At 50.8% G+C, this 13,396-nt stretch overlaps 1 protein-coding gene across 1 annotated transcript; it reads right to left on the bottom strand.

Moving 5' to 3' along the window:
• Positions 1 to 552: 552 nt before the first annotated feature.
• Positions 553 to 1,780, bottom strand: LOC136523627 (uncharacterized). The gene is made up of 3 exons (XM_066517245.1): positions 1,721 to 1,780; positions 966 to 1,664; positions 553 to 648 (listed from the first exon to the last, which is right to left on the bottom strand). The coding sequence occupies exons 1-3, from the start codon at positions 1,778 to 1,780 to the stop codon at positions 553 to 555; spliced, it is 855 nt and encodes a 284-aa protein (XP_066373342.1).
• Between the last annotated feature and the right edge of the window lie 11,616 nt (positions 1,781 to 13,396).

The following is a 13,396-nucleotide window of genomic DNA, read 5'->3' as shown; positions in this document are numbered from 1 at the left end:
GAACAAAAAAAAACGCAATGGGAAGGAAATCGGGACAGGGGAGGGGATCACGGGACGCACGGAGGTCGGGCTCGAGGAGCCGCTGCGAGTGCTGCTCCATGTTGCCTCTGTTGATGGGCGCCATGACGGGCGCCCCGCCCGTGCGCGTCCGGCTCCAACCCTACCGCGCCAGGGCTTAGGGTTTTGGAGATCGGCGCCGGAAGGGCTCCGCGAGCTGGCGGAGGAGCGTAGGGCCGAACGGAGGAGTGCGGGGGCGGTGGCGGGAGGCGCAGGCTCGGTTCCCCCGACGCGAATGGCTCCCCCGTGTTGGGGAGGAGGAGGGGTCTCTCTCGCGCTCGCGAGCGAGCCGAGGGTTTAGGGTGAGGGGAGAGACGGGGACGGACTCGGAGGACGTGGTACCTTTTTTTGGAGCGCCGAGGGTTTGGGGCGAGCGAGCCGAGGAGGGGAGCAGGAGGCGGCGGCGGCGCCGGGGAAGAACGCATTGGCGGCGGGAGCGAGGGGACAGCGAGGGCGGGACCGGGGCAGCTTAAAGAAGAAAATGGACATGGACAGCTATGACATTTTATCTGTGCATGCTGACCAGGTGCCAGCAAGTCGAGCTACGAAGAACTCAAACTTCTCTCGATTAGTAAAATCAGAAGTGTCGTCCTAAAAGGATAATTGGGTGTCGTAATAATGATAAAAATATAAATTCTCCGGGAGGGGAGGAAATTTGAGGGGAAGCCATCGTAGAAAGATGAATTTGAAACATTTTCAAGTTTCCTCGTACGGCGGAAGAGATGGATTTCAGGCCTATTTTGGCAGGGCTCAGACTGACTCCAACAAGCTACTCAAACCTAAAATTAGGTCTCGCACAGTGCTATGCCTATTAGATTACCGGCTCCAACGGATCACCCATTCATACGACGCATTTTGGATACCGGCGCAAAGGCAACGCAAAAAAGCGTCGCCTCTCTCCTCGCTACGCAAATCGCCGCGCTCTCCCAGCCGCCCGCTCGCCCGCCAGCGCTTTCCTGGCCGCCCGTCAGCACGCCGGAGCACGCCTGCCGCCCGGCCGCGCCTCCCCTTCCTCCCATCGCTCGGTAGCGCGCAGGCGGCGGGTCGGATCTCGGCCGCGTGCTCGCCCCGGACGGCTGCGCGCCGGAGTTGGGGCGGAGCACGCCCGCCCGCCCGCGCCCGTAGCCTGGAGCGCCGCTCGCCCGCCCGGCCGCGCCCGGAGCCTGGAGCGCCGCCCCGCTCTTGCACCCGCCCGCCAGAGCCCGGCCACTGCGCCCGCCTGCCGGAGACTCCTCTTCTTCCTTCCCACGCACGCCTCCGCACCGCCGAGGGGTGCTGCAGAAGGGGCGCCGCCTGGCCGTCGGTGGCCGGCTCCTTCGCGCTGGGAGGAGGCAGCAGGGAAAGGAGCAGGGGGCGTCGGGGCGAGCCGGCGGCCCGGCGAGGGGACGAGCTGAGTCGAGCTGTCGGGGGGGCCGCAGTGGGGGAGGTGCTGGCTGCTGGCCTGCCGCGGTGGTGGCTGGCGGGAGGCGGGTGGAGCCGTGGAGGGTGAACGCCGGCGGCCGGCCGCGCGACGCGCGAGCTTCCGCGTCCGCCTCCGCGTCCCGCCCCGCCTGGTGGAGCTCAGGTGGAGGATAAGGCGCCGCCGCCGGTATGAGGATAAGGCTCCTCTGTTGGAGAGGGCGAGTTAAGGGGAAGTAGCTTTTTTACTGTAGGCTACCCAAACCGTGAAATGCGTCTCATATATGGGTTTAGCTGTTGGAGTCAGTCTCAGCAGCCTGGGCATTCGGTTTGGTTTGCTCGGCTCCTCTAAACTTCGGTTTCTGGAGATGAACAACTGATCGGTTCCTTTTGCGAAACTAGAAACCTACAAATTCGGTGTTCGTCTTTTTTGGTTCGGTTTTCGGCTCTACCGAACAAAACCGAGCAACAACACAAAGAAGCAGCAGATTGGCCTTACCTGGTTCGTGCAGACACGCTGAGCCGATGCGTCGCTCGCCTGCTGTCAAGCCGCCGCTCGTCGCGGCGGCTACCGAGATGTCGTCCTGTCGCGGCAGCCCCGCACGCGCTTGACGCGCCGCCCCGCCACGCCCGCGCCACCTTGCTGTTTCGTCCCGCTGCCGCCTACGCGCATCCTGCTGCGTCCGCGCCACCCCGCCGCTGCGTACGCCTCGCCCCGTCGCCGCCTACGCGCAACGCGCCGTCCCGCCGATGCCGATGCCGATGTCGATGCCCGATGGGCGATGGGGGTTCGGGTCGGGGGATGGGGATGGGGATTGGGGGCTCGGGATGCTGGGCTGTTGCTGGGCCAATGTTGGGCCTCTAGTGGCTTGGTGGGAGTTCGCTGCTGGTGGCCTGGAGGGGGAGTTCGGGGAATTGAACTCTACGGTTTCTGCTATCCTACTCGGTTTTACGGTTTGTCGGTTCGGTTGGCATCCTGAACCGAAATCGAGACGGATGACCGAACTTCTCCGGTACCAAAACCGAAACCGAAAAAACCAATATTTCGGTTCGGTTCGGTTCAGCTTAGTTCAGTTGGGTTCGTGGTTTACAGTTAAATTCACGCTTCTCCGTAAATAAAACTCTGGCTATGACTTTAAGAGTATCTAGAAAACCAGCATCATATATTTTGTCTTCACAAGTCAGTTGAGAAGCCCTGAGTTTGCTACAACTGAAGAAGTTGCTTGAAAAACCTGTGAAAGCCGAACGGAGGCTTCGGCTTCTCCCACGGAAATGGCTTCGGCGTCATGCATTGGGTCTTCAGATACGGGCTTCAGAAACTGGTGAAGAAGTTGTGAGTTTGGTACAACTTGTGGATAAACTAGTGTAGAAGCCGTCGAAAAAAAGCCGTGGTCAAAGAGGCATTCATGTGTGATCGTGTTAGCTGAAAGACAACTTTTAGGCCTTGTTTAGTTCCAAAAAGTTTTTCCAAAAAGTGCTACAGTAGTCATCACATCGAATCTTGCGATACGTGTATGGAACATTAAATGTAGATGAAAAAAAACTAATTGCACAGTTTGGTTGGAAATCGTGAGACGAACGTTTTGAGACTAATTAGTCCATGATTGAATACTAATTGTCAAATAAAAACGAAAGTGCTACAGTAGCCAAAATCCTAAACTTCACCCAACTAAACACACCCTTAACATGGTTGCGTTGCGTCTAGTTCGTCTCTTCTGCAGAATGCGATTTTGCTTCTGACACATTTGGTTCGACACTCACAGTGTCTATGGTTCGTTTTTTTGGCACTACGGTTCGATTTATCGGAGCTGCTCTAAGATCAAATCATGATATACAACATCATATAAAATGGAGTGTTTTCTCAAACCAATGTAACCCATAGAAGTTTTCACAATTAGAACAACAGAAAATATTCCACATAACAATTGCATTCATTACTTAAATATTTATAGAATATGCTAGGAAAAGTATAAAATTTTACAGTGAAGCAACTATGGAACAACGAATTTCACTACCAAAACAATCAAACATAGGTTTGTTGAGATCCTATTATTACAAATTGCAAAAAAGAGATGGCATACAAATCCGAGAAGGATTATCTGTAGCAGTATAGATGGGAAAAAAGGCAAGATGATGGAAAGGAATAGAAATGAAAAAATGAAAGAAAAGAAGAAGGGAAATAAGATAGAGTTTTACTCAAATGCAGTTGCCTGATATTTTATTTTCTTGTCAGTCAATTTTCACAGAACATCACATGTATATTGCCGGAACATCACAAAATACATCATAGAATATTATAAAATACATTATAGAACATTACATGTATTTTAGCAGCCGCCTGAGAACATCACAGAACAAAACCGAACATCACATGTGTATCACTTGAACATCGCAAAAAGCATCATAGAACATCACATATATATTACGTGAACATCACAACATTATAGGACATCATGTACTACGGAACATTATATGTATATCACGTGAACATCACAAAATACATCACAGAACATGACTGATGGTTAAGCAAATCATCAATCGCCTGCCATAGAGACAGACGGGAAAAAAATGAAAACTTCATAAATATGTTATGTATACAACACTCACCATACAAAAGTGAAAAAAAAAACTGAAACTGTAAAGGGAGTAGAGAAACAAACCTGGCCCGTAATGCTGTTATCTTATCTATAGCTCACTAAATAAAGAAGCCAACCAGAAAACGGCTGAAAGTGGCTATGCCTAACAAAGGAGAAATAAGCTGATGTTTTCATCAGCCCAGCACAAAAGCAAGGATGCCTTCCTTCCCCGCGTAGGTGACCACACCGCACCATTTTTACGCGCGATAAATAGTCGTTCTGTATTTTGCTACCTCTTTCAAGCAAAGCCCCATCTCCAGTCCCCGTTACTCGATAAAGTGAGCGTGAAAGGTTGATGGAGATTGTTCCGTTCTCTTCCAGTCTCTCTCACCTACACATGTTCTTTTTAAAATGTGGTATCGAGAAATCAAACGTATAACTCTAACCAAATACTTTTTCCATTCTAAATTATAAGACTTTTTATTTTTTCTAGATACATTGTTTTTACTATACACTTAGATATACACTATATCTAAATACATAGTAAAAGAAATATATTTAGAAAAACTAAAATATCTTATAATTTGGAACGAATGAAGTATATAATTTTTTTGATATTTATGATGCATAATAAGTATTATTAGATTAACTATTGAATAAAAATATACTTATTTAAGATACAAATGTTACTAATATTTTTTTATTAATCTAGTCGACACTTAAAAATGGACGAGAAACAAGAGACATGTAGATGCATAGTGTGGGGGTATTAACCCCTATACCCTTACGGCTAAGCTTGGGCCGGCCCGGATCAGTGGGTCCGGTCCACCAAAAGACGACGCGCGGCCCGGCCAACCTATTCGGAGTCCCGCGCAAGGAGTCAAGACAGATTTGGCGATCAAGCAAGATCTTGGTCGGTTAGAATAGGAATTCGTATCCGGCCACCTATGACAATTGTAACTGACTAGGATTAGTTTCCAGATCTGTAACCCTGCCCCCCGAACTATATAAGGCGGGCAGGGGACCCCTCTAAAAATTATCTCTCATTGACATATAGCAATACAATCAGACACAGGACATAGGTATTACGCCTTCTTGGCGACCGAACCTGGATAAAACTTCGTGTCTGTCTTGCATCACCGTCTTGTTTGTGGCTTGCGCATCTGTCTGCCGACAATCTACTACCTTGGGCATACCCCTAGGTAGACTGCCGACCATATTTCGTCGACAGTGGCGCGCCAGGTAGGAGGTGTGCGTACTGCTCTCCAAGCAAACAAGATGGTCATCATCTCCGGCTCTGTGGCTACACCGAACGACCTCACGTTCACCGTCGGCCAGATCACCTAGACCACCGGCTCTGACGACTTCATCGCCATGACCACGGAGGAAGCGCAGATTCAATCTGCGTCGACCACTGCTTCACCTGCATCGGCTACGGCTCCGACCACGGTGGACACGGCTCCAACCACGGTGGATACAGCTTCGACCACAATGGATCTGGCTCCGACCACGGTACATCTGGCTCCGACCACGCCTGCATCATCTTCAGCCACGCCGACAACCCGTCGTCCGCTTCCCCGCTACAAAGGGAAGCAGATCGACAACACTGACCTGCTCGACTCCATCGATCAGGTCGGCACCAAACTCGCTGAAACCCTAGCTCTAGTAAGTACAATTCAAAGTCAACCTAATGAGTAGGTAACCGCTCCCCACAATAGATCTACCCGACCAGCTCGGGCCAGTCGTCCTGCACGACTTGGTACAGATCTCGTGGTCATATCTACTCCTGAAGGGCGCTCCGCTCGTCGCCGGCTAGCCTCCGCGACAGGTCTCCGGCTCTCCGAGTACGAAGCCTCGACGGAGAACTACCAGGCCTAGCCCTACGGCCTGCGAAACGCTGCCTCCAACTACGCGTATAACATACAACGCTGCTCGGATCTGTGTTTTGTACATCAGCCTCGGCCGAGGCCAAGCAACTTCGTCAATATGATCCGGATTGAGGATTATCAAGAAGGATCCGTCCACATGGTCCAAGAGGGTGACTCTAGCTCCTCATCTGGCATTGCATCTAACGCCTCCGTCCACACCGAGCTCCAACATCACGACGATGAAGGCGTCGAATACGATCTAGATATCCCAGACCATGCCCCGGGGTTCCCGCAATTCCCGTCTTTCCCGCCAAGGCGAGGGGGTTTGATCAATGTTGTCAGCAATGACGAACCGCCAGTAGTTGGTGAAACAGAACAAGAAAGGATTGCATGCGAGGCACGCAATATTGACCGGTTTAATCGCCGACAAATCGAAGCTGAAGCAGAAGAGGAGGCACGACGCATAAGGGTCCAGCCATGCGACCTCAACAATGCTTTCGACAGGGTGGGGGACAAACAGGTCTTCAGGACTCCAAGCGCCAACATAGCCCTTGCTATGGCACAATGCAATGGCTACCCAACACCCCCAAAACCCAGGCAGTTCGCGATGATATAAAAGCTTATCTGACGGCTGCTATGGCTCAAACCGTGGAGATGGTGAATCAAGCTTGGGCTCCATCCGTTTCAGTCGAATCAAGCCATAGCCACCAATACTCAAGTCGCTCACAGCCACTCAACCAACGTGGCTCGCGCAACAATGACCCATCAGACAACCGTCAAGGCGGAAACGGTGGTCCTGATGGTGGTCGGGATGACAACCGCCGTCGGGAGGACAACCGCCGCGACGTTCAGGATGACAACCGCCGAGATAACCGCGATAATCGCCACGGCCGCAGGGTTAATCAGGATGGCAACCGGGATCACCGTGATGGCAATAACGATCTCCGCCGCTACCTCAGGGAACGCGATCTGCGCGATCGCATCAACCAGAGAGCCAACGATCGAGCATCCCACGAAAGTTATCGCCGTATGGAATATGACACTGCCCATGGCCCGCCGGGTTTGAAGCAGTTTACTCCGCACCTTCGCCAAGTCATATGGCCCAAAAACTTCAAGCTCGAGAAACTTCAGAAGTACGACGGCAAGGAAAACCCTGAATTATGGGTCATGCTCTACGAAACTGCGTGCAGATTAGCCATGGCTGACGAGCATGTCATGTCTAACTACTTCCCAGTCGCTGTTGGCCATGCAGGTCACCAATGGCTGGTCAGCTTGCCGGCGAACTACTTCGATTCTTAGCAAGAGCTCAAGCAAGCCTTCATCGACAACTTCATTGCTACTTGCAAACAACCCGGCAACAAATATGATCTGCAACAGATTCGAGATCGAAAAGATGAGCCACTGCATGAGTACGTTCGGCGTTTCTCGGAGATGCGCATCAAGGTCCCATCAATCTTCGACAACAAGGCAATCGAGGCTTTCATCACTGGCCTCTGCTTCCACGACGCCCTAAGGGACAAGCTCCTGCGCAAGAGGCCTGAATCGGTCACGGCGCTCCTGACCACCGCTAAGAAATATGCGGACGCCGATGACGCTAAAAAGATAATTATCGAAGAAGCAACAAGGGTTCCACGCTCAGACCACCCCCTACACCACGACGACTACCGCAGCAACCGTGGTTGGAACGATAATTTTGACCGCCACAACCAGCGCAATGACTCCCGCGACCACCGCGACCAACGTAATCAGCGGCGTAACCGCCGTGATGATTATAGGGGCAAGCGTGCTCGGGAAGACGACGGCGAGGTCAATACCGTTAAAAAAGGGGGCGGACGTCGTAACTACGAAGACGACTACACCAAAGCATTGAAAAGGCCCTGCCAGCTCCATCCCAAGTCAAACCATACTATGGAGAATTGCCGCATTCTCAAGTCTATCTACACGCGTCAATAGGCTCCGGACACATCCGACAAGCCTAACGACGCAGGGGAATAGCGCAACGAGGACAACGACGATGAAGATGCAGATCCCCGTCACAAGTACGTCAAGCCAACCGATCACGTGCACACCATAATCGGAGGCAAAGTGTCCATCGAGACCAAACGAGAACGCAAGCTGCTCGCCTGTGCTTGCTTGAACGTGGCCAACACCGATAACCTCCTCGCCGATCCGCGGCTCCCTCCATGGTCTCACCGCGAGATCTCCTTCAGCAGAAAGGACCAATGGGCCACAATACCTGAGCCAGGACATTTTCCCCTGGTCCTCGATCCTTGCATCAACAAGGTTCAGTTCGACAGAGTGCTGATCGACGATGGCAGCTCCATCGATATACTGTTCAAGAACAGTCTACCCGCCCTGAAGATAACCCAGGCGGATCTCAAGCCATATGAGGCATAATCCTGGGGTGTTCTCCCCGGACAGAGCTCTACACCTCTCGGGCAGATCACGCTACATGTGCAATTCAGGACCCCAAACCACTTCCGCACTGACTACGTCAACTTCGTGGTCGCTGACTTTGACGGCACCTACCATGCTATTCTTGGTCGACCGTCGCTCACCAAGTTCATGGCCATACCTCATTATAGGTATCTGGTGCTCAAGATGCCTACCGAGAAAGGAGTTCTAACCCTCAGGGGCAACGTATATGCAGCTTATACTTGTGAGGACGACAGCTTCAAAATAGCAGAGGCTCATGACCTCTCTATTCGCATGGCCGAGACCATGCTCGACGCTAAGAAGACCTCCGCCGACCACCTAGAGATCCCAGAGCTCGAGGCTCCACGCAAGAACATCAAGTCCAAGGAGCACAAGGTGATCCAGCTGGTCGACGGCGATCCCAGTAAAACGGCCCTTATCAGGGCCAACCTGGATCCCAAATAGGAAGACGCGCTCGTCAGGTTCTTGAGGAGCAACGTGGATGTGTTCGCATGGAAACCTGTTGACATGCCCAGTGTACCTCGGAACTTGATCGAGCACTCCTTGAATGTCAACGGCAAGGCCAAACCTATCAAGCAGAAGCTACGACGGTTCGCTCGCGACAAAAAGGAGGCGATTAGGGTAGAAGTTACATGACTTTTGGCAGCCGGATTTATCAAAGAAGTGTATCACTCGGAGTGGTTAGCCAATTCGGTTCTTGTACGCAAAAAGAATAATGAATAGAGAATGTGCGTTGATTACACTGATCTCAACAAACACTGCCCTAAGGACCCCTTCGGTTTACCTCGCATAGATGAGGTCGTAGATTCAACCGCCGGTTGCGAGCTGCTTTCCTTTCTTGATTGCTACTCTGGTTATCACCAGATCGCTCTCAAAAAGGACGACCAGATCAAGACATCTTTTATTACGCCTTTCGGCGCCTACTGCTACACGACCATGTCATTTGGGCTCAAGAACGCCGGGGCTACCTACCAACGCACTATACAGGCCTGCCTCAAAGAAGAGATAAAAGACGACCTCGTTGAGGCTTATGTTGATGATATAGTTGTCAAAACCAAGGAAGCACATACCCTTGTTGACAACCTAGAACGCACCTTTACAGCCCTTAACACATTCTAGTGGAAATTAAACCCAAAAAAGTGCATCTTCGGTGTTCCTTCTGGCATACTACTTGGCAACATCGTCAGTCACAATGGCATACGCCCTAACCCAGAGAAAGTCAAAGCTGTCTTGGACATGAAGCCGCCCAAAAAGGTAAAGGATGTTTAGAAGCTTACCGGATGCATGGCCGCCCTCAGCCGTTTCATATCAAGATTAGGCGAAAAAGGATTACCGTTCTTTAAACTGCTCAAAGTATCCGAAAAGTTTGAGTGGTCGGAGGAAGCAGATGCTGCCTTCACATAGCTGAAACAATACCTTACATCACCTCCGGTCCTCACTGCTCCCAGAGAAGACGAAACACTCCTGCTTTACATTGCGGCTACTAATCGAGTGGTCTCCACGGCCATGGTGGTCGAGCACGACGAGCCCGGCCACGTCTACAAGGTACAGCGACCAATCTATTTCATCAGTGAGGTACTCAATGAGTCCAAGACAAGGTACCCACAGATTCAGAAGTTGATCTACGCCATACTAATAACATCCCGAAAGTTGAAACATTACTTCGACGGATATCGTGTGGTGGTTATGACTGAGTACCCTTTGTGAGACATCATTAGCAACAAGGATGCAAATGGGCGCATCGTTAAATGGGCGATGGAGCTATGCCCCTTCTCCTTGGAATTTGCAAGCCGTACTACAATCAAGTCTTAGACACTCGTCGATTTCATCGTCGAGTGGACAGACTTAAGCACGCCTGCCTCTCTGGGGTCCGACGAGTATTGGACGATGCACTTTGATGGTTCTCTCAACATTGACGGTGCGGGGGCAGGAGTCCTTTTCATGTCACCATCCAAGGAGCAGCTCCGGTACGTCCTCAGGATTTATTTTCTAGCATCTAATAATGCCGCCGAGTACGAAGCATGCCTACATGGTTTGCGCATTGCGGTTGAGCTCGGCGTTAAATGTCTCTATGTCTACGGAGACTCTGCTCTGGTCATCAACCAACTCAACAAGGACTGGGACACGACCAACGAAAAGATGGATGCATACTGCAAATCGATCAGAAAGCTGGAAGGCAGGTTCTATGGCATCGAGTACATACACGTGGTCCAGGACAAGAATCAAGCAGCGAATGCGCTGTCAAAGTTAGGATCATCTCGAGCCAAAATCTCACATGGCATATTCGTCCAAGACCTGCTCACGCCTTCCATCGAAGAGGAAGATTCCACGGCAGACAAGCCTCTAGACCAGCAATTGGTAGCTACGGTTCTGGCGTCGAGCACCACCGAAACGCCTCCAACCACTCATGAGCCCAACTGGAGAATACCTTTCATCAAGTACCTAACAGATGGCAGCGGTTACACTTATCGGATAGAAAACGAGTGCCTGATGCGTCGCAGTAAGCAGTACCTGCTCGTCGATGGCAAGTTATGGCGCAAGAACGCAAAGGAAGAAATCTTGATGAAGTGTATAACCTAGGAGGATGGCGAACATCTCCTGGACCAAATCCACTCTGGCTCCTGCAGCAACCACGCGGCCTCAAGAACGCTGGTCGGTAAGGCTTTCCGAGCAGGGTTCTATTGGCCATCAGCAGTAGCCGATGCAGAGAAGCTAGTCCGCCACTGTGAGGGTTGTCAGTTCTTTGCCAAAAGAATCCACGTACCAGCACATGAGATCCAGACAATACCAGTCTCTTGGCCCTTCACATGCTGGGGACTAGATATGATCGGGCCCTTCAAACCGACTCCTGGGAAATTTACATGTGTCTTTGTGCTGATCGACAAATTTTCTAAGTGGATAGAATACATGCCTCTGGTATAAGCATCCTCAGAAAAGGCTGTCACGTTCCTCGACCAGGTCATCCACTGTTTCGGCATACCCAACAACATCATCACTGATCTAGGTACTCAGTTCATCGGGAACGCTTTTTGGGACTTCTGTGATGAAAGGAGCATAGTAGTAAAATACGTCTCGGTGGCGCACCCTAGAGCTAATGGACAAGTTGAGCGGGAAAATGGTATGATCTTGGATGCATTGAAGAAGAGGATGTACAGAGAAAATGACAAAGCTCCTGGAAGATGGCTCAAAGAGTTACCAGCCATGGTCTGGGGCCTCAACTCAGCCCAGTTGTAATACTGGTGTCTCACCGTACTTTATGGTTTACGGCGCTGAGGCAGTTCTCCCAGTAGATATAGCTTTCAGATCAGCACGGGTAGAGAACTTCGATGAAGGCAAGGTCAATGAAGCACGGGAGCTAGAAGTGAATAGCGCAGAAGAGAAGCGGCTCGATTCTTGTATACGTACGGCCAAATACCTTGCTGTTTTGCGCAGGTACTACAACAAAAATGTTAAAGAGCGGTTCTTCATGGTCGGGGACCTGGTCCTGAAGTGGAAGACGAACCAGGCTGGTGTCCATAAACTCGCAACCCCATGGGAGGGGCCCTTCATGATCAAGGAAGTCACACGACCAACGTCTTACAGGTTAGCTCACCTGGACGGTATGGACGTACCAAACTCGTGGCACATCAACAAGCTTAGACGTTTCTATGCTTAACCACTGAGATATGTACTCCTTTTGTACTTTCGATTTACTTCAATAAAGCTATTATGATTTCTCTGACCACTCTAATGTGTAACTTCGAATTTTATGGTTATTCTAACTTAGCCAGTAAAAGCCGACCACCATTCCTTCTATGGTTTTTGGAGCAGGTCCTGTCTCTGGTTCCTCCCAACGCGTGCATGGGATCCGCTCTCTACGTTACGGGTGATCAGTAGGTCCCCCTTGGTTTGACTTGTCCACGTCTATGTGTGCACAGGTCACGCACCTCACACTCCGACCACATGGCAAACTAGGGTCGCACAAACTTTTTGGGATGACGTGTCGAGCAAAATGGTACAACTAAACAGAACGTTAACATGTTCTCACTTAGTTACACCAACATGAGTTTCAAGCTTAAATACGTTTTATACAAAGCAAACAAGCTTATGATGATATATAGTTACGTTATTACAAGCTTGCCTGAAGAGTTCCAAGTTTACAATAACACAACTATGTCCTTCTTCTACAGCTCTAAGCCTATTCCATTGGCTGGTCGGGGGGCGCGGCACCTACTGCTCGCTGCTTCCGATATCCTACTAGAGTCTCGGGGACTCTTGTGCTAGTCGAGCTAAATAGGATGGCCCCGCCGATGCCTGGCTGGTCGAGACCGTAGGCTTCGTCGGTTGGCTTGCAACTGATGGCATTTCTAGCTGACTTGTCGATGGCGTACCTTGTACAGGTGCTGTCCCACCTCCACATAGGTTAATGTCGCTAATAATCTTTGAGGACAGGTCTAGCTGGGTCATCCGAAGCTCCTCAGCCTTGTCTGGGTCTACCTCCTTCGGGAACCCAGCCTCCAGGTGCTTGAGATCGATCAGGGGGTAGTGGGCACGCACCATGCTTAGCACATGCGCACTTGTGTACTCACCCGCCTCCTTCACGAACTCTTGGAACCAACTCCATGCCTTTCGGCATCTCTCGACCAGTCTGAGCTGCAGCGTCCTTGGCGCTTCCTCTGTAAGCGCCGGATCGATAAGGTCGAGGACGGGCAAAATGCCAGTTGCCACTTCCTGGCACCGGTTCTTCCATGTGTCCCAATCCTCGGTGGTCTCTAGGCATCGCGCCTTCCAGCTGTCACGATCTTTCATCATGGCTTCTGTACGATGATTGGGTTCTCAACTTAACTGGGAATTCTTTTTAGACCCTGGCACCACGTGCCTACATCACCTACTACCAGGCTCAGGGACTAAGTGGGCACACTTCACCTTGCGGTGAATGTGTTTGTTTTTCGACCCCTACACCTCTGATGATCAAGGATGCTACGCTTCAAGATTCACTTACATTTCTTTTTAGAAATACAAGTGGGCACACTTCATAGGATAGAAATATTTTTCTTTTTTCTTAAGAGCACCATACATTCT

The sequence above is a fragment of the Miscanthus floridulus genome, chromosome 18 (genome assembly GCF_019320115.1).
Source record: "Miscanthus floridulus cultivar M001 chromosome 18, ASM1932011v1, whole genome shotgun sequence".
NCBI classification, from domain to species: domain Eukaryota; kingdom Viridiplantae; phylum Streptophyta; class Magnoliopsida; order Poales; family Poaceae; genus Miscanthus; species Miscanthus floridulus.
The sequence above is the reverse complement of the archived record's forward strand: the minus strand, read 5'-3'. Positions and strand labels throughout refer to the sequence as shown.